Genomic DNA, 20,459 nt, shown 5'->3' on the forward strand with positions numbered 1-20,459 from the left:
TAAGTTAACGTTGCGCTTTCAGCGCCGTATTTCTCTATTAAGGCAACTCTTTCTGATTTGATTCACTAACCTTTCAAAAGAGTCATTTATTTGTGAATCGAACTACACTGACCACCATGTCATTGCTCCATTAACTTACACCCGTGTAAGTTACACTCTGAAATTAAACAATTATTTTGTTTAACACTGCTGTGGGGAACTCCGAGTCCGAAACAGAAAAGCGTTATAGATAACGTTACATAAGAGAAGCTGCCAAATAAGTGCAGCTTCTTGATTCATTGTCTTTGGCACGTCTTGTGTTCTTGAATGTAACGTAATCTGCTTTAGAGCAGGTGCACTTCAGTGAAAGAAAATAATTAAAGCGTATCTCTGTATTACTTAATTAAAATGGCAGTTCTTAACATTTTTACCGCAGTGGGGATGTTAACGTTACTATGAATATAAGCGAAAGTAAACTGAAGTTTCATCTGAACACACTGTTTGGAATCTGACACCAACAGTTTTTACAGATATTTTGGTAACACTACAATAAGGTTTCATTCGTTAATATAAGTTAACTAACGTTACATTATTTAACATGGACTAAGAATGCACAATACTTAAGCATTTATTAATCTTAGTTCATTTTCATTTTGACATTTACTAATACATTATTAAATCAAAAGTGAACAGTTGTATTTTTATTAACTAATGTTAACAAAGATGAATAAATACTGTAAAAAATGTATTGTTCATTGTTAATGTTAGTTAACAATAACTAGCTTATTTTTAACAAATGAGACCTTATTGTAAAGTTTTACCGATATTTTAAACTGCTGCGTGAACTTCTGGCAACAACATTTGTCAAACCTATGTGCTTAAACTAAAGCTTAAGATTTAATATTGACCTCACAATTTCTATTCCTTTATTTAAAAGATGCAGTTCAGAGAAACCCTCATGTCTAATGCTGCAGAAATGGAGATCGATGGATGAACTGGCAGCAGATCGATGGGCAGACACAAGATAAGTTTAAATCTATATTAAAATCACACCTCTTTAACGTAGCATAAACATAACACACTCTCACATTTCTATAATTTACATCCGTTAAAGGTAGCTTACACCAAATGTACTTGTTACATCATAAGAAGAATGGCATTTACGCTAATGTTAATCTCTCTGTCTCATTCTTATCCCAAGGCTAGGCTACTGTAGTCAGCCGGATTTAGTCCGCATCCAGACCAGATGGTGGACCTCCACCCTAAGATGACCAACAGCCTGAATGCCAGACGAGAACATCACAACTAGACGGGACCTAGAAACAAACTTCTGTGAAGACCTCGTTGACACAACAGTCCTCAGCACAGTCATCGGATCAGATCCACGAGAACAGACCAGTCCACCACACAGACCAAACGGCCAGCTTCAACTCCCCTCTCATCAACGCCGGCGTGATCTCATGAAGGTAAAAGAGGAGCAAAACTCCAGAGCATGTAGATGTGAATTTGAGAACTTTGAAAACCTGTTGAATGTTGAGATTTTTCACTCGCAGACAATAATCACAAACCTGTATTCTGAATTTGAAGCTGCAGACAAGTAGTCACAAATGTGTAAAATGCCATTCACAGATATACAATGACCATTCACATTCACAGTACAACCTCAATTAGGCATTTGCAACTTCTCATCTGCCAGTGCTATTTCAAATCTTCACGCATTGACTTTGCAACTATTTTCGCGATATATTAGATGCGTAACTAACTTGTGCACTTGATTAAACAAAATGCAATGGCAGATTTGAGAAGTTGCAAATGCCTAATTGAGATTTTCACATTGGAGCTGTGAGTGTACATTTTATTTTACAAATATTTATTGTACAAGTTCTCAAATTCACATTTGCTCTTGAGTTTTGATACTCTTTAACCTTGATGTAATCTTTTCCAATCTTCGAGCAGAAACAGCTGAATAAAATACTCTGAATGATATCAATCCACAATCTGACTTGTGAAGCAGCCTGAATCCGAACACACACCATGTTCGTTGTTTGGCCAGAGGAGAACTGCCCCCCCGACTGAGCCTGGTTTTTTTTCTTCATTCTCTCTCCTGATGGAGTTTGGGTTCTTGCCACTGTCACCTCTGACTTGCTTAGTTGGCGACACTTATTCTTAATTTTATTGATCTGCCTGGATTGACACCATTATATGAGAACTGAACTGAGCTGGACAATGACATCACTGTTTTCTCCAGAGCTGCTTAACAATGAAAATTAACTCTTTTTATAATTGATATACTTTATACAGTTGTTGAACAGAACTGAATCAACACTGAACTGAATTCAGCTGAACAATGACACTATTTTCTTTTTAGAGCAGCTTTACAGCCAAATTGAACTCTGTTTGCATCATTGATCATTTTCCTGTTTAACCCTGTTAAGCTGCTTTGAAACAGTCATTACTGTATATAGCGATATATGTTTAATGATGACTTGACATTTGCAAAAGTAATTAATTTGGTGTTAAAGAGAGTGAAAAAGTTTGTGTGGGAAAGAGAATAATGTTTTCCTTTTAATCATATACAGTAAATAATTTACTTTTTATTTTGTGGTTTAACAATTGTGTTAATATATAGTGTATTTTGTTTATTGTTAATACATGTTTATATTAAAGTGTATTTGTTAATTTTATAATAAAAACCCTTAAATGGTTGAATTTGTGTTTCACAATTTCTAGGCCACATCTGGGCCGGGGACCCAGCCGACTCTCAGCCAGATCTGTCTTACAGGGCCTGGGCCAGACCTGGGCCATATCAATAAATAAGAGTCATTTCACAGGGTGTGGGCCACATCTGGGCCAGAGGAAGTTGTTTGAGTCCGTTTCCAGTGTGTTGGACCAGTTTTGGGCCGGGGACCCAGCCAGAACTGGGCCAGAATTGAAGCAAGGGTGAGGCCCAGAGGTGGGCCATACAAATTTTGCTATGTGGGTAGCTAGCGCTCCGTTTGTGATTAAATTATTAGCGTATATATATATATAGTTTTTATATATATTTATCTAGATTGCTATTTTGGTTTATTCTATTCGTTAGTTTAGTTACCAATTAATAGATTTTAATTTGTAATACAAAAAAGAACGCTACCCGATTTGAATAAAGCCCAAAGGGGAACTCAGCTGAGAATCTGTGTGTGCGCCCCCTTCAGGGAGACTATGACAACAACAAAACAAAACTTTTCTATAGTCAAATGAGAATAGGTTTCAAATTGGTCTAGTTTGGAGATGTGTTTGATGGAATGTAGAAGTAGCTGAGATTTATGTCTGTTCGAGAAGTCGAGTGGTTTCGTGCTTGACGAAGATGATGACGATGCGACCCGCCTTCGACGCAGAGAACCGAAACCGAAACTTAACACTTACTGGAAGAAACAGTCCGATAAAGCACGAGTCGTCTTTGAATGTCAACCTGTCCCACAGAGCTCAAGATGGGATCGGGTCAATATCGATCACCGTGCAAAATTATTTGTGTATTGTGCGAGAAGTCAGACGAAGACGAAATCACCGGACCACTCTCATCCAAAGAGAAAATCTCTGCACACCAGAACTGTTTGGTAAGCAGTCTTTGTTTTCATATTGTAAGCCGTTGAAATGTATTATTAATGCTGTTCGGTAAAGTTTATCGTCGGTCATATTTTGTGTTAAGGGGTTTCCAAAATACTGGGTGCGTGCATGTGTTTATTTATTGTGTTCTCAGTTGTTTGCATCAGGGATCTACTGCCGAAACTCGCCCACCTATGACGACCTGTTTGGATTTACAGTAGAAGATGTAACGAAAGAGCGGCGGAGAGGAAAAAAACTAGTGCGTAACGTTATACCTGCAGAAACAAATGCACAAACACACTTCCGCTACCTCGGAAATGTCATAATCTATTTTAACAGGATGACATTTCTCTCAAAACTTTGTGCAGACATTTTTTTCAAAACTTTCTGCAGCACTTTACATAACCCATTGTCTATACACAATACATACAATAGGTATTAACAAAGTGTAATTGCATAGCTTAAAATGATTGTAGTTAGGATTATTTTATGTTATATCCCATAAGTAATTAAACATGTCAATATGTAATTTGTATTGTTCTGCATATTTCATGTTTTAAATTGGACCATCATATTCCGGCATTGCTTCTGTGATGATGCATAATTTCTGTGCCATTATTTTTAGTTTTGCCACCACTGCAAGAAAAGGGGAGCTACAGCAGGATGTGATGTAAAGCGTTGTAAGCACTCGTACCATTATCCCTGCGCCATAGAGGCCCGTGGCAGAGCCAAGGAAGACTATACTGCAGGCAAATATATGTAAGACGAAAGAATATGTTGTTTTAGATGTCTTCATAATGACAATGTAGTCAAATTAGATCAACTAATCTTTCCTTTTAGACTGTTCTGTGAATTACATGATCCAGACCTCAAAGAAACAAGTAAGTGTTCAAATTTTTTATCAATTTTATTTGTATATAATGCAAATATGTAAGCATCAACTTTATTTAGTGAAATACTCATATTTTCTATTTATTAAGTTCATATTTTCTGTTTATTTTTGTTTATTAGGTTCAGTAAGTTTGCAAGGGGCCTCAACGTCTGGTCTCTGTGGCTCTAAGAGACGAAGATCGGTAGACAATCATGGACCAAGGCCTGACAGGGTCAGCACACACACACACACACACACACACACACACACACACACACACACACACACACACACACACACACACACACTCTCTCTTACAGTCTAACTTAAACCTTCACTGCACAATACTAAAGACATATGAGTGGAACATTCATTTTGGCTACAATGTGAAAGTCTAGATGTGATTTTTCTTTTTCTTCATTTAATAACAGAGTGAATCTAATTCATCTATCGGGTAAGTGTGCATTGTGTGTTGCTCCTCATCTGAACTAGTTTAATCACAGAACATTGTCAAATTAATAATCACAATGTGAATACTACTGATGATCTTGTGCTTGCTCTCTTTCAGGTCGTCAGAAGCTAGTTTGTCCCAAAAGAAGAATAGTAAGTCACTAGTTTTTTTAGAGTCTGGTATTTGTAAATAAAATGTACTAGTACTCAATAACCCAATTCAGTTCAGAGTAGCAGAGCAGATCTGTTTATTCATCAACATGAGAATAATAACTTGTTTTTGGGATGTTGATGACAGATATTGTAATTTAAATGTAAAAAATGAATAAAATTGGACTATTATGATGTGTTTTTATCATAGAGGATGACGTTGATCCCATGTTTGCTCCAGTAGAGTCAGATGCAGAAGAGTGTACACCTCCAAAACAGCACAATGTGAGTTTTCATGATATAATTTGGCTGTTTAATCTGCGTCTCTGTGCATCAAGTGCACACAGTATAATATCTCTAAATACACATCATCTTGTAAACATGGTTCAGTGTCTTGTAACATTACAGTAATTGTTTGTAATATTGTAGTAATTGCCCTCTTTTCTCTTTCAATAGCAGTCAACTCCTGACCCTAAAAGTAAAGGGTATGTGGACCTCTATTCACCCATTAATCTACAGAAAGAAATAAGTATGTGATTAGTACTGTAGTCATCTATTGTACTGATAAGTTTCTTGTTTATAATTTTCTTTAAAGGGTAAGTTCGGCATTTTACAAGTAAAGCCCTGTTTTAAGATCGTTTCTGATGAAATCGAACGGTTAAGATTAAAATTTGGACACATGCTGCTGTCCCGAGAATTTTAGGTTTTTGTGTTAGAAAGCATTTTCTGTTGGAAAGCATATTTTGCAGCGATTTTTGCGTGAGCATATCAGCATATCCAAATTTTAATCTTAACCGTTCGATTTAATCAGAAACGATCTTAAAACAGGGCTTTGCTTGTAAAACGCCGAATTTACCCTTTAACAAGCTTCTGTCTATTTGTAGGCCATGTGAAGAACTCAGTCCATCAGTTACAGGTACAATTGAACACAGTGTGTGAAAGTAAAGGATCATTTTTCATTTCTTACTGTAAAGAAACATAATCTCACTATTTTCAAGAGCTGATTGTTATGATACTGTTATCACAGTGGCTTATCTGTACAGTTGATTTTCTAGTATTAGATGCTTCTATGTGTTTGTTAGGTTCATTAAATGAGGGTTTAACATCTGATCAGAAGGCTTGTGGATCAGCAGACAATCCAGGAGAATTGCATGGCTGGGTCAGCTCTCTCTCAGACTAACACACACACACACACGTTTTCGTGTTTTATGGGGACATTCCATAGACATAATGCTTTTAATACTGTGCAAACAATATATTATATCCCTGACCCTAACTCCTAAACCCATCCATCTCTGAAAACTCGCATTTTTAATTCACTTAGTCTGATTTATTTATGTCTGTTCCGGTGTCCGTGCCAGTGTTTGTGTCCCTGCCGGTGTCCATTTCGTATGTCTGTCTGTTTTTTTTCAAATGCCAGTGTCTGTGTTCATGCCGGTGTCCGTTCCGGTGGTATCCGTGCTGGTGTCCATTTCGTGTGTCTGTCCATGTTTGTGCCGGTGTCCGTGTTCATGCCGGTGTCCGTTCCCGTGCCCGTTATGATGTCCGTTCCGGTGCTGGTGTCCGTTCCGGTCTTCGTGCCGGTGTTATGTCCTTGTCTGTGCTGTGGTCCGTTCCGGTCCCTGTGTCCATGCCGGTGGCTGTTCCCGTGCCGGTGTCCGTTCCGGTGCTGGTGTCCGTTCCGGTGTCTGTGTTGGTGTCCATGTTCCAGTGCCGATGTCCGTTCCGGTGTCGGTGTCCTTGTTCGTGCCGGGGTCCGTTTCCATGCCAGCGTCCGTTTCCGTGCCGGTGTCCGTGTTGGAGTCCGTGTCCTTGTCCGTGTCGGTGTCCGTGTTCGTGCCGGTGTCCATTTCCGTGCCGGTGTCCGTGTTGGTGTCCATGCCAGTGTCATTGTCCATGTTCATGCCTGTACCAGTATCCGTGCTGGTGTCCGTGACGTGTCCATGCCGGTGTCTGTTTCAGTGTCCGCGTCCATGCCTGTGCCGGTGTCCGTGTCGTGTCCATGCCGGTGTCTGTTTCGGTGTCCATGTCCATGCCTGCGCCGGTGTCCATGCCGGTGTCTGTTTCAGTGTCTGTTTCAGTGTCCGTGTCCATGCATGTGCCGGTGTCCATGTCGTGTCTATGCCCGTGTCTGTTTCAGTGTCCATGCCTGTGACGGTGTCCATGCCGGTGTCTGTTTCAGTGTCCGTGTCCATGCCTGTGCCGGTGTCCGTGACGTGTCCATGCCGGTGTCTATTTCAGTGTCTGTGTCCATGCCTGTGTCGGTGTCCGTGACGTGTCCATGCCGGTGTCTGTTTCAGTGTCCGTGTCCATGCCTGTGCCGGTGTCAAATCAAAAAAAAAAAAAAATCAAATCCTTTTATTGTCACACAACCATATACACAAGTGCAACAGTGGGTGAAATTCTTAGGTGCAGTTCCGAGCAACATAGCAGTATGACACGATGTGACGAAAACAATTACAGCAAACATCAGATTTACATAGATTACACATCTAATGTGCCGCACAATTACTCACAGTACCATATACACTAACAGAACAATAAATAATATACAATGTACAATATACAACAGTTTACAATATACAACAATATACAATATACAACAATTTACAATATACAACAGTATACAAAAATACAAAAAGAGGTAATTATACATAGAATAGATACTCGTAAGGTGCAAATATATATATATATATATATATATATTATGTAAATGCAGTAGGTTATGTTGTGCTGTGTTGACAGTTAGAATGTTTATGGTTATTGATCATGAGGGATCAAGAGTTTAGAAATCTAATTACTTGTGGGAAGAAGCTGTCATGGAGTCGGCTGGTGTGTGTCCTGATGCTGCGGTACCGCCGGCCTGAGGGTAGCAGTGAGAGCAGCCCATGGCTCGGGTGGCTAGAGTCTCTGATGATCCTCCGAGCTTTCTTCACACACCGCCTGGCATAAATATCCTGGAGGGAGGGAAGCTCACCTCCGATGATACGGCTGGCAGTGCGCACCACCCTTCGCAAGGCTTTGCGGTTACGGCTGGTAGTATTGCCATACCAGGCAGTGATGCAGCCAGTCAGGATGCTCTCGACGGTGCTGGTGTAGAACTGTGTGAGGATGTGGCGGTTCATTCCAAACTTCCTCAGCCGTCTCAGGAAGAAGAGGCGCTGATGAGCCTTCTTCACGACGGCCTCAGTGTGGACGGACCATGTGAGTTCCTCTGTGATGTGGACACCGAGGAACTTGAAGCTGCTGACTCTCTCCACCGGTGCTCCATTGATGGTGATGGGGCTGGTTCTCTGTCGTTCTTCCTGAAGTCGACCACTAGCTCCTTGGTTTTGCTGATGTTGAGGGAGAGGTTGTTCCTCTGACACCAGTGCGTCAGAGTGAGCACCTCCTCTCTGTAGGCCGTTTCATCGTTGTCGGTGATCAGACCTACGACCGTAGTATCATCAGCAAACTTGATGATGGAATTAGAGCTGTGAGTTGCCACGCAGTCATATGTGTACAAGGAGTACAAGAGTGGGCTGAGAACACAGCCCTGTGGGGCTCCAGTGTTGAGGGTCAGTGATGAGGAGATGTTGCTGCCTATTCTAACCACCTGGCGTCTGTTTGACAGGAAGTCCAGGATCCAGCTGCACAGCAAGCAGTCCTTGTCCGTGTCGAGTCCTTGCCGGTGTCTGCTTCAGTGTCCGTTAGGGCTGAACGATTATGGAAAATAATCTAATTGCGATTTTTTTTTACCAATATTGCGATTGCGATTTAATATGCGATTACTTTAAGTTCTTTACCTTCTGTATTAGTCGACAAAGACAAGCAATAAATCATTGTACAGTAGGGATGGGAATCTTTAGGCAGCTCATGATCCAATCTAATTTTTTTCTTATTAATTAATCTTAACACTTAAAATAGGTATTTAATTACATGTGTAAATATATATACACATATATATATATATATATATATATATATATATATATATATACATTTAATTAAACCAATTACATGTTAAGAATTTTAAATGGGCTATAAACTAATATAGCTTCAAAATATAAAAGCTAGTAAATAAAGAGGAACAAAAAAAAACATTATAAGCAATAAACAAAGAGTGCTTTCAGTTTTTAAAAGTAGGCTGTCTGAACGTTTTCCATTCAAGAGCTGGAGTGATTTTCCCCCTATAGGATAAGCTGCATTCACACACTAAACCACACGTCCTGTTGGTTTAAGATATAATTGACCGTGTTTACATTAATTTCGCGTCAAAAGCATTTTGAGATGCAGGTACATATAACCAATGAGTCGCTCACAGCCGCATGCACGAACACTCTTATCACAAGGCGCGCGTAAGCATTTTAAAACGAAAGCAGCTTTCTCAGTGATTTTCATATTTTTAATATATAAGCCAACTGTATTTCAAAAGACATAAATAATGCCTTTGTGGAGCATTTGTAAAGACAATTCCGGCGGCCAAGACCGCGCACTGCAAGAGTAACTTTAACATCAAAGCGGCAAAACCTGTGCAATGAAGCCCGCGACTGTCCTTGTAATTCGCTTAAACCCCAAACTTTATGAGAGCTTATTTTTCGGAAGGTTCGAGCGGTGTCGTGTGTGTGTGTGTGTGTGTGAGAGAGAGAGAGAGAGAGAGATTAGAAGCAAGCAGAATACGTTATTTCTAAAGCACGCGCAGCGTCATCACGCATCTGTGTTTAAAAACTAAGCTCAGACTCGATTCTGAAATTCTCTGAATCGATCCAGAATTGTTGGAGAGAGAATAAATAACACTATCACATACATAAAAAATAAACTGTTCTATCCTGTATGTCAGGCCTCAAGTTGATGCTTGGTCTGCAGAGTAATTTTCTCTCGCGTGTCACGTGACCAGTGTAATCGCAGCTTTTGCGGTTACAAAATCGCATTTCATCATATCGCGATATTATCGCAAATGCAATTAATTGTTCAGCCCTAGTGTCCGTGTCCATGCCTGTGCCGGTGTCCGTGATGTGTCCATGCCGGTGTCTGTTTCAGTGTCTGTGTCCATGCCTGTGCCGGTGTCCGTGGCGTGTCCATGCCGGTGTCTGTTTCAGTGTCCGTGTCCATGCCTGTGCCGGTGTCTGTTTCAGTGTCCGTGTCCATGTCTGTGCCGGTGTCCGTGTCGTGTCCTTGCCGGTGTCTGCTTCACTGTCCGTGTCCATGCCTGTGTCGGTGTCCGTGTTGTGTCCATGCCGGTGTCTGTTTCAGTGTCCGTGTCCATGCCTGTGCCGGTGTCCGTGACGTGTCCATGCCGGTGTCTCTTTCAGTGTCTGTGTCCATGCCTGTGTTGGTGTCCGTGACGTGTCCATGGCGGTGTCTGTTACAGTGTCCGTGTTCATGCTTGTGCCGGTGTCCGTGTCGAGTCCTTGCCGGTGTCTGCTTCAGTGTCCGTGTCCATGCCTGTGCCGGTGTCCGTGATGTGTCCATGCCGGTGTCTGTTTCAGTGTGTGTGTCCATGCCTGTGCAGGTGTCCGTGACTTGTCCATGCCGGTGTCTGCTTCAGTGTCTGTGTCCATGCCTGTGCCGGTGTCCGTGACGTGTCCATGCCGGTGTCTGTTTCAGTGTCCGTGTCCATGCCTGTGCCGGTGTCCGTGATGTGTCCATGCCGGTGTCTGTTTCAGTGTCTGTGTCCATGCCTGTGCCGGTGTCCGTGACGTGTCCATGCCGGTGTCTGTTTCAGTGTCCGTGTCCATGCCTGTGCCGGTGTCCGTGATGTGTCCATGCCGGTGTCTGTTTCAGTGTCCGTGTCCATGCCTGTGCCGGTGTCCGTGACGTGTCCATGCCGGTGTCTGTTTCAGTGTCTGTGTCCATGCCTGTGCCGGTGTCCGTGACGTGTCCATGCCGGTGTCTGTTTCAGTGTCCGTGTCCATGCCTGTGCCGGTGTCCGTGACGTGTCCATGCCGGTGTCTGTTTCAGTGTCCGTGTCCATGTCTGTGCCTGTGTCCGTGTCGTGTCCTTGCCGGTGTCTGCTTCACTGTCCGTGTCCATGCCTGTGTCGGTGTCCGTGTTGTGTCCATGCCGGTGTCTGTTTCAGTGTCCGTGTCCATGCCTGTGCCGGTGTCCGTGACGTGTCCATGCCGGTGTCTCTTTCAGTGTCCGTGTCCATGCCTGTGTCGGTGTCCGTGTTGTGTCCATGCCGGTGTCTGTTTCAGTGTCTGTGTCCATGCCTGTGTCGGTGTCCGTGACGTGTCCATGCCGGTGTCTGTTACAGTGTCCGTGTCCATGCCTGGGTCGGTGTCCGTGTTGTGTCCATGCCGGTGTCTGTTTCAGTGTCTGTGTCCATGCCTGTGTCTGTTTCAGTGTCCGTGTCCATGCCTGTGCCGGTGTCCGTGACGTGTCCATGCCGGTGTCTGTTTCAGTGTCTGTGTCCATGCCTGTGCCGGTGTCCGTGACGTGTCCATGCCGGTGTCTGTTTCAGTGTCCGTGTCCATGCCTGTGCCGGTGTCCGTGACGTGTCCATGCTGGTGTCTGTTTCAGTGTCCGTGTCCATGTCTGTGCCTGTGTCCGTGTCGTGTCCTTGCCGGTGTCTGCTTCACTGTCCGTGTCCATGCCTGTGTCGGTGTCTGTGTTGTGTCCATGCCGGTGTCTGTTTCAGTGTCCGTGTCCATGCCTGTGCCGGTGTCCGTGACGTGTCCATGCCGGTGTCTCTTTCAGTGTCCGTGTCCATGCCTGTGTCGGTGTCCGTGTTGTGTCCATGCCGGTGTCTGTTTCAGTGTCTGTGTCCATGCCTGTGTCGGTGTCCGTGACGTGTCCATGCCGGTGTCTGTTACAGTGTCCGTGTCCATGCCTGTGTCGGTGTCCGTGTTGTGTCCATGCCGGTGTCTGTTTCAGTGTCTGTGTCCATGCCTGTGTCGGTGTCCGTGACGTGTCCATGCCGGTGTCTGTTTCAGTGTCCGTGTCCTCGCCTGTGTCGGTGTCCGTGTTGTGTCCATGCCGGTGTCTGTTTCAGTGTCTGTGTCCATGCCTGTGTCGGTGTCCGTGACGTGTCCATGCCGGTGTCTGTTACAGTGTCCGTGTTCATGCTTGTGCCGGTGTCCGTGTAGAGTCCTTGCCGGTGTCTGCTTCAGTGTCCGTGTCCATGCCTGTGCCGGTGTCCGTGATGTGTCCATGCCGGTGTCTGTTTCAGTGTCTGTGTCCGTGACGTGTCCATGCCGGTGTCTGCTTCAGTGTCTGTGTCCATGCCTGTGCCGGTGTCCGTGACGTGTCCATGCCGGTGTCTGTTTCAGTGTCCGTGTCCATGCCTGTGCCGGTGTCCGTGTCGTGTCCTTGCCGATGTCTGCTTCAGTGTCCGTGTCCATGCCTGTGTCGGTGTCCGTGTCGTGTCCATGCCGGTGTCTGTTTCAGTGTCTGTGTCCATGCCTGTGCCGGTGTCCGTGACGTGTCCATGCCGGTGTCTGCTTCAGTGTCCGTGTCCATGCCTGTGCCGGTGTCCGTGACGTGTCCATGCCGGTGCCTGTTTCAGTGTCCGTGTCCATGCCTGTGCCGGTGTCCGTGACGTGTCCATGCCGTTGTCTGTTTCAGTGTCCGTGTCCATGCCTGTGCCGGTGTCAGTGATGTGTCCATACCGGTGTCTGTTTCAGTGTCCGTGTCCATGCCTGTGCCGGTGTCCGTGATGTGTCCATGCCGGTGTCTGCTTCAGTGTCCGTGTCCATGCCTGTGCCGGTGTCCGTGACGTGTCCATGCCGGTGTCTGTTTCAGTGTCCATGCCTGTGCCGGTGTCCGTGATGTGTCCATGCCGGTGTCTGTTTCAGTGTCTGTGTCCATGACTGTGCCAGTGTCCGTGACGTGTCCATGCCGTTGTCTCTTTCAGTGTCTGTGTCCATGCCTGTGTCGGTGTCCGTGACGTGTCCATGCCGGTGTCTGTTTCAGTGTCCGTGTTGATGCTTGTGCCGGTGTCCGTGTCGAGTCCTTGCCGGTGTCTGCTTCAGTGTCAGTGTCCATGCCTGTGCCGGTGTCCGTGATGTGTCCATGCCGTTGTCTGTTTCAGTGTCTGTGTCCATGCCTGTGCCGGTGTCCGTGACGTGTCCATGCCGGTGTCTGCTTCAGTGTCTGTGTCCATGCCTGTGCCGGTGTCCGTGACGTGTCCATGCCGGTGTCTGTTTCAGTGTCCGTGTCCATGCCTGTGCCGGTGTCCGTGACGTGTCCATGCCGGTGTCTGTTTCAGTGTCCGTGTCCATGTCTGTGCCGGTGTCCGTGACGTGTCCATGCCGGTGTCTGTTTCAGTGTCCGTGTCCATGTCTGTGCCGGTGTCCGTGACGTGTCCATGCCGGTGTCTGTTTCAGTGTCTGTGTCCATGCCTGTGCCGGTGTCCGTGTCGTGTCCTTGCCGATGTCTGCTTCAGTGTCCGTGTCCATGCCTGTGTCGGTGTCCGTGTCGTGTCCATGCCGGTGTCTGTTTCAGTGTCTGTGTCCATGCCCGTGCCGGTGTCCGTGACGTGTCCATGCCGATGTCTGCTTCAGTGTCCGTGTCCATGCCTGTGTCGGTGTCCGTGTCGTGTCCATGCCGGTGTCTGTTTCAGTGTCTGTGTCCATGCCCGTGCCGGTGTCCGTGACGTGTCCATGCCGGTGTCTGCTTCAGTGTCCGTGTCCATGCCTGTGCCAGTGTCCGTGACGTGTCCATGCCGGTGTCTCTTTCAGTGTCTGTGTCCATGCCTGTGTCGGTGTCCGTGTCGTGTCCATGCCGGTGTCTGTTTCAGTGTCCGTGTCCATGCCTGTGCCGGTGTCCGTGACGTGTCCATGCCGTTGTCTGTTTCAGTGTCCGTGTCCATGCCTGTGCCGGTGTCCGTGACGTGTCCATGCCGGTGTCTGTTTCAGTGTCTGTGTCCATGCCTGTGCCGGTGTCCGTGACGTGTCCATGCCGGTGTCTGTTTCAGTGTCCGTGTCCATGCCTGTGCCGGTGTCCGTGACGTGTCCATGCCGGTGTCTGTTTCAGTGTCCGTGTCCATGCCTGTGCCGGTGTCCGTGACGTGTCCATGCCGGTGTCTGTTTCAGTGTCTGTGTCCATGCCTGTGCCGGTGTCCGTGACGTGTCCATGCCGGTGTCTGCTTCAGTGTCCGTGTCCATGCCTGTGCCGGTGTCCGTGACGTGTCCATGCCGGTGTCCGTGTCCATGCCTGTGCCGGTGTCCGTGTCGGTCTCCTTGTCCGTGCCGACACGACAAAAAATTTGAATTTGATTCGGTTACTTGAGTTACATGAGTCACAAATAGACAAACTCAGCTGATTAACATAAATGATTAGCTTATTCTTATTTTCTGTCTTTTTTAAATTTATTTTTTATTTAATAACAGAGCATATCTGATTCATCAACATGGTAAGTACTATAAACTTTTAATTACAGAATAATGTCCAGTTAGTAATCACAGAGTTGTTGTTGTGATTATCTTGTGTTTGGTTTCTTTTAGTTTATCAGAAGTGGGAACGCCCAGAAGGAAAAAGATAAAATACCTTGAATCCTCAGGTGTTTAATGTTTATTTTATTTTATTTTATTTCTCTGTGTTGTTCAAATCGAGAGTATGAATAATAGATATTTATTGGCCTGAATAAACAAGCTATTAAAATCATAACAATTTGAATAATATGTCTCTCTGTTTAGATGATGAAAGTCCCAACGGCACTGACCCTGTAGTAGTTCCTGTAGTGTCAGATCTGGATGAGTCTGTGCTTCCAAAACAGCCCAATGTGAGTCTCGAATCATAAAATCTCACTGTTTGATATGTGTCTATATGGACCAAAGTTTTGTCTATATGGACCAAAGTTTCATATTAAACTGTGACACGGTTAGTATGTTTTTTTAAAAGCTATTTAGTTTACAAGGACACAGGAAGCATGTTTTACATTTTAATACCCATATCATTATACACATTTGTGTCCTCGTAAACCACATATACAAGAACACACACACACATGTTGGGTTTTCGTATTTTATGGGGACATTCTACAGACATAATGATTTTTATACTGTACAAACCATATATTATATCCCTTAACCTTACTCCTAAACCCACCCATCACTGAAAACTTGATTTTTCACTTCACTAGTCTAATTTATTAGCTGTTTTCCTCGTGGGGACCAAAAAATGTCCCCCACAACGATTTCAGATATTGCCATCTTTGTGGGGACATTTTGTCTCCGTAACGTAGAGTATACCTGAACCACACACGCACTTAAGCTTTCCTTCTCATAAACAAATCTATTTATGTTTTCTTCAGTGCAGTCCTCTTCACCAAGAAAACTTGACCAAAATGTCTCAGTATTAATATCACAAAATATCATTTCATAAGCCCTAATTTAATAATTTAAGTTAATAAACAGTAAAATAATAATAAATGTTTGAGGTTATGAGATAAGCAGCTGCAGAGTTGTACTTGTAGCATTTCATCAATGGATATGATCCATCATCAAACAGATAGTGTCTTTTCAGAATGCCTTTTGAAGACAAATAGACAAACTCAGCTGAAAAATGATGTTGATTAACATAAATGTATAGCATATTTTTATTTTCTGTCTTATATATATTTTTTTATTTAATAACAGAGAGTATCTGATTCACGGACATGGTAAGTAGTATAAACTTTTAATTACAGAATAATGTCCAGAGTTGTCACAGAGTTGTTGTGATTATCTTGTGTTTGGTTTCTTTTAGGTTACTAGTGGAAACGCCCAGAAGGAAAAAAATAAAATACCCTGATTACTCAGGTGTTTCATTTTTTATTTTATTTCTCTGTGTTGTTCAAAACGAGGATTTGAATTATAGATATTTATTGGCCTGAATAAACAAGTCATTAAAAACAATTTGAATAATATGTCTCTCTGTTTAGATGATGAAAGTCCCAACGGCACTGACCCTGTAGTAGTTCCTGTAGTGTCAGATCTGGAGGATCCAAAACAGCCCAATGTGAGTCTTGAATCATAAAATCTCACTGTTTGATGTGTCTATATGCACCAAGTTTCATATTAAACTTCACTGAAACTGCTAGTCCAAGTTTAAAGAGACTGTTCATCAAAAGATGAAAATTCTGTCATCATGTACTCATCCCATTGTTGTTCGAATCCTGTATGAATGGACCCCACTGACTTTTGATATGAGTGGACCACAATCTGTTAAAAGCGCTATATAAATGAAGCTGACTTGACTTTTAATATGGACAAAAAAATTATATTTTTCAAAATATTTTCTTTTGTTCAAGAGAAGAAAGTCATTTAGAATTTTCATTTTTGGGTGAACAATCCCTTTAAAGGGGTCATCGGATGCCATTGTCCACAAGTTGGTATGATTCTTCAAGGTGTTCATGTAAAGTTTGTAATATACTTTGATTAAAATTCCACAATGGTTTTGTAAAACAACACCCTTTTTACCTCCTCGAAAACAGCTCTGCTCACAGTGGCATGTCTCTTTAAATGATAATGAGCAACTGCTAACTCCACCCCTCTCTTCCACGGGGTTGTCCAATGCTGTCCAGAAATATGCTAATACGGGACAGTCCGTCAGTGGTCGTGGGCGGAGCATGAGCATTATGACATCATAGTGCTCAGAAAATCCAAAAGGCCTGATTATTAAGAGTGTTTAGACTTTTTTAGGATTTAAAAAAATGAGTGAATGGATTTTTTCATTTTGTAGTGGTTGTGTCCACACACAGCAAAGACACATTTACATGCAAACACCATATGAATGGGAATTTTGCATCCAATAACCCCTTTAAGATATTATTTGCATCACACCATGATGAGTGCATATAAATCAGTTTCAGTATCAATAACATTGTAGCAATAAACTGTTTCACTGTTCACTTTTAATAGCAGTCCCCTCCTGTGCCTGAAAATACAAGGTATGTTTTGTGTTCAGAATTTACTATAGGCAACATGCTTCTCAAACCTGTAATCAGTTTGTATTTGTTTGAAAGCAGTACAGATACAAGGTTACCACAATTTACCATGGTATTTTTGCGAAAACTTATTATAGTAAAGTTATGTAGGGGAAACCTTCAAAAATTCACTTTGTCTGCAGGCCCTGTGAAAAACTCAACTCATCAACCACAGGTATAACTGCTTATGTTTTTAATTAAAAATATTATTTATCATTCCTTATTGTAAAGAAACATCTCATTTTTTTCAGGAGCGGACGACAATGACACTGACATTGACTCGGTGAGTCCATCTGTACAGAATACATCATACTCGCATCATACCGTAAACAAGTCTGCGTTTTGCAGTTGTATTTTCTGATATTTTCATGTCCAACACATGTCAAGAAAGATTCAAGGCTTGAGGAAGATATATAAATGAAACCGAGTTTCCCCATACCTTTTTGGAAAACTTCTCCATAGCCCGGGGTTGTAACAAACCCATCAGGCCAGCACTTAACATTGAGTGCAAAGTAACATATTGACCTGAGCTTTCAGGCAAAATTGCCACCAAAAGTAACAAAAATATTTTTTTATATTTGCCCCCACAATTAATTTTTCCCTGTGAAATTAAAAGCTCAGAACAGTAACTCCCAAATTTTAAACATACATCCAATTATACCATATAAAATGTAGCGTGTTCGATATGGCAAATCCATCACACTGCAGTACAGTTGTTTACTACAGTACAGTTGTTTAGGGTTATCCATCACACTACTGTTCAGAAGTTTAGGGTTGGTAAGATTTTTTAATGTTTTTGAAACAAGTCTCTTATGCTCAACCTCTTGGCTGCATTTATTTGATCAGAAATACAGTAAAAACTGCATTATTGTAAAATATTATTACAAAATAACTATTTGCTATTAATTGTAAATTTACTCCAGCCATTAATCCAGTCTTCAGTGTCAAATGATCCTTTTAGAAATTATTCTTATATGCTCTATATGCTGATTGAATGCTTAATAAACAAGTGTTGAAAACTATGATACAATTTTTCTGGATTTTAGGAATCTTTACTGTCACTTTTGATCAATTTAAATAAATCCTTGCTGAATCAAAGTATTCATTTCTTTAAAAATATGTCTTACTGACCACAAACTTATGAACAGTGTGTCATACTCTCCACTATACTCAGTCACTCTTAACTAGCCTGCATTAGTTAACAGTGTGATTGCTTACGGTGTTTTTTCTCTCTCTCTCTCTCTCTCTCTCTCTCTCTCTCTCTCTCTCTCTCTCTCTCTCTCTCTCTCTCTCTCTCTCTCTCTCTCTCTCTCTCTCTCTCTGTCAGGAAGAGTCTCAGAGTTTGTTATCATCAGAAATGTATCATACCACTGTTCCATTTAACGTTATTGTAGACTCGGGACCCTCAGCAGAATCAGGTGCGTTTATCTCTCTTTTGTTGTCTTGCTGCTGTCATTTCAATGAGGCGTGAATCTGTGTGGCAATAGATTCTTTCTGTATTTCAGAGTACAGTCTAGAACTTGGTTCACCTGTCAGTGCTGCCCCAGAGGCTGTCTGCACCTCACCTGGGCTTGTCGCAGCCCCTGAACATGAGGAAGCACCATCCACAAGTAGAACCTCTCCGGTAACCAGAGCTCCAACCACTGATACAGTCTCACCAGGTACTGCTGACTCTACGCCAGAACAGCACAATGACAGCAACGGTCCCTCAGGTCAACCAGGGTCACCTCAGCATTCAAGGTCAGAATTCATCATTGAGGAGCTACCAGAAACTTCTTCTCCGGCTGGGGTGTCAACATCACTAGATCGGGCCACTGCATCCGATGCTTGTCATGTAAACAGCACAGGAAGCACCCAGTCCAATGCCGTCATATTCTGGACTAGATGCAATCAGGCCGGGTGGACTGAAGAAATCTTCTCAGAGCTTGTGTCTCAGCTGGAAAGCTTGGGAGAAAGAGTACAATCACAAGAAGCCAGCCACCAGGGTAAGAACAGCCTTGATTCAGACCGTTTTTTTTTGGAATATAAGTTAAGCTCAGTCGACAGCACTTGTGGCATACTATCACAAGCATTAAGCTTCACTTGTTTCACTTTCACCTCCTTTTAAAAGAAAGTAAACATCTGCAAGTGAACATGGTCATTTCACAGACATTAAAACATTCATTTTAATTGTCTAGCCACAAGTTTTTGCTGTGATCACATGTGAGTGACAGTTTGAAAAAATGAAAAAAACTTTACAGATTTGTTTCTTTATACATCTCAACGGCTGATGGCTTTTAAATGTTTCACAGACTATGATGTTGCTCTTAAACTACTGGAGGCATCTGGGCATCTTCCTTGCATTATTACTCAGCTGGAACAAGGTACAGCATTTCATTTATAACCACTTAAATCTGAAGTTTTATATTATTGAAACCGTGTAATAGCATGTTTGAATGTAATTATAATCTCATTGAGTGCCTTGTAATGAATCACACATTATAAAGGAATATTATTGTGGGGACTCAACCAGCATTGCTTCATGAGATGGCATTGTCTTTTGTGTTTCCAGACTTGGCGGAGCAGGAACGGGATTTGCAGAGGAAAAAAGCAGCACTGAGGGATGCCAGAGCTGTACTGGGTTTAATATAATAATATAATCATCTACTCTATTATAGTATTAGTGTCTTATTCAGTTGTTGTTGTTTTTTGGCCTACTTTTAGATGATATTATGATATAATACAACAAAGCTGCTTCAAGCAGTCAGTCTTTTATACATTTTTTATACTCAAGTGATGTCACTGTTCATACAGTATGTTTACAAAGATCTAATCTTTGGTTTAGTTTGTTTTTAAATGTTTACATCAATGGCAGAAATCTCGTGAAATATACCTGATATATCAATTTGATGTTATCGCTTTTCGGTGAAATTCAGTGTTTTGTAAAAGTACAGAAGTACTCGTTCAAGTAAACGAAGTATCAAAAGTAAAAAGTAAATATCAATGTATTGTTTTATAATTGTTGTATGAAATACTGTACCTTATGCCTCTGAATCTATGCCTGCCTACCTACCCTATCATATCAATATGAAATTTATTTCTAGAACGCAGTACCAGTTGTAAGATTGAATGTGAGATTGAATAAATGCACTCAATAACGTCCACAGTGGTTTCGGACACCCAAATGGCTGCTCCCTCCAATTGTGCCCTGTTTAAAGTTTTTTGGCTTTTAGTATGAATATGTTTGCATTACTGTTATCTGTAAGTCAGTGTGGTCCGAAACAATGACAAAATTCGCATTCAGAAGACCAAACCCAACGTTGAAAATGAAAATCAGGTTGATGTCAGAATCCAACGTCAGATTGACATTAATCTTCAACATTGGACAGACGTTGTATTGTGTTTGAAAATGAAATTTGGATTAATGAAAACATCAGTCGGGTCAACCCGAATTTCATTTCCAACCAAAATCCAACTTCTAAGAGGAAAGACACTTCATTCCCAAATATCCATATAGACACAAGGTGGCAGCAGACACTCATCTCAACAGCTTTAAAA

General features: G+C 42.6%; 1 protein-coding gene across 4 annotated transcripts; it reads left to right on the forward strand.

Annotated features, from left to right (window-relative positions):
* Positions 1 to 3,171: 3,171 nt before the first annotated feature.
* phf11 (PHD finger protein 11) lies at positions 3,172 to 20,086 on the forward strand. Of its 4 annotated transcripts, none has more exons than XM_077216510.1 (24): positions 3,172 to 3,575; positions 3,719 to 3,823; positions 4,190 to 4,323; positions 4,405 to 4,445; positions 4,576 to 4,667; positions 4,867 to 4,889; positions 5,004 to 5,038; positions 5,247 to 5,320; positions 5,492 to 5,520; positions 5,920 to 5,951; positions 6,118 to 6,194; positions 14,347 to 14,369; positions 14,461 to 14,516; positions 14,653 to 14,738; positions 15,595 to 15,617; positions 15,704 to 15,756; positions 15,879 to 15,955; positions 16,858 to 16,886; positions 17,066 to 17,097; positions 17,174 to 17,205; positions 18,250 to 18,340; positions 18,428 to 18,907; positions 19,214 to 19,285; positions 19,474 to 20,086. In XM_077216510.1, the coding sequence occupies exons 1-24, from the start codon at positions 3,423 to 3,425 to the stop codon at positions 19,551 to 19,553; spliced, it is 1,929 nt and encodes a 642-aa protein (XP_077072625.1). In that variant the 5' UTR covers positions 3,172 to 3,422; the 3' UTR covers positions 19,554 to 20,086. The 4 variants fall into 4 exon arrangements, with proteins under 4 accessions (XP_077072625.1, XP_077072626.1, XP_077072628.1 ...); XM_077216511.1 differs by having other exon boundaries at positions 3,192 to 3,575; positions 16,861 to 16,886; XM_077216513.1 differs by lacking the exons at positions 15,595 to 15,617; positions 15,704 to 15,756; positions 15,879 to 15,955 and having other exon boundaries at positions 3,326 to 3,575; positions 16,861 to 16,886.
* Positions 20,087 to 20,459: the final 373 nt, after the last annotated feature.

The sequence above is a fragment of the Siphateles boraxobius genome, unplaced genomic scaffold (assembly GCF_051911475.1).
Source record: "Siphateles boraxobius isolate OS27281-9 unplaced genomic scaffold, OSU_SipBor_1 7, whole genome shotgun sequence".
In the NCBI taxonomy this organism is placed as follows: Eukaryota; Metazoa; Chordata; class Actinopteri; order Cypriniformes; family Leuciscidae; genus Siphateles; species Siphateles boraxobius.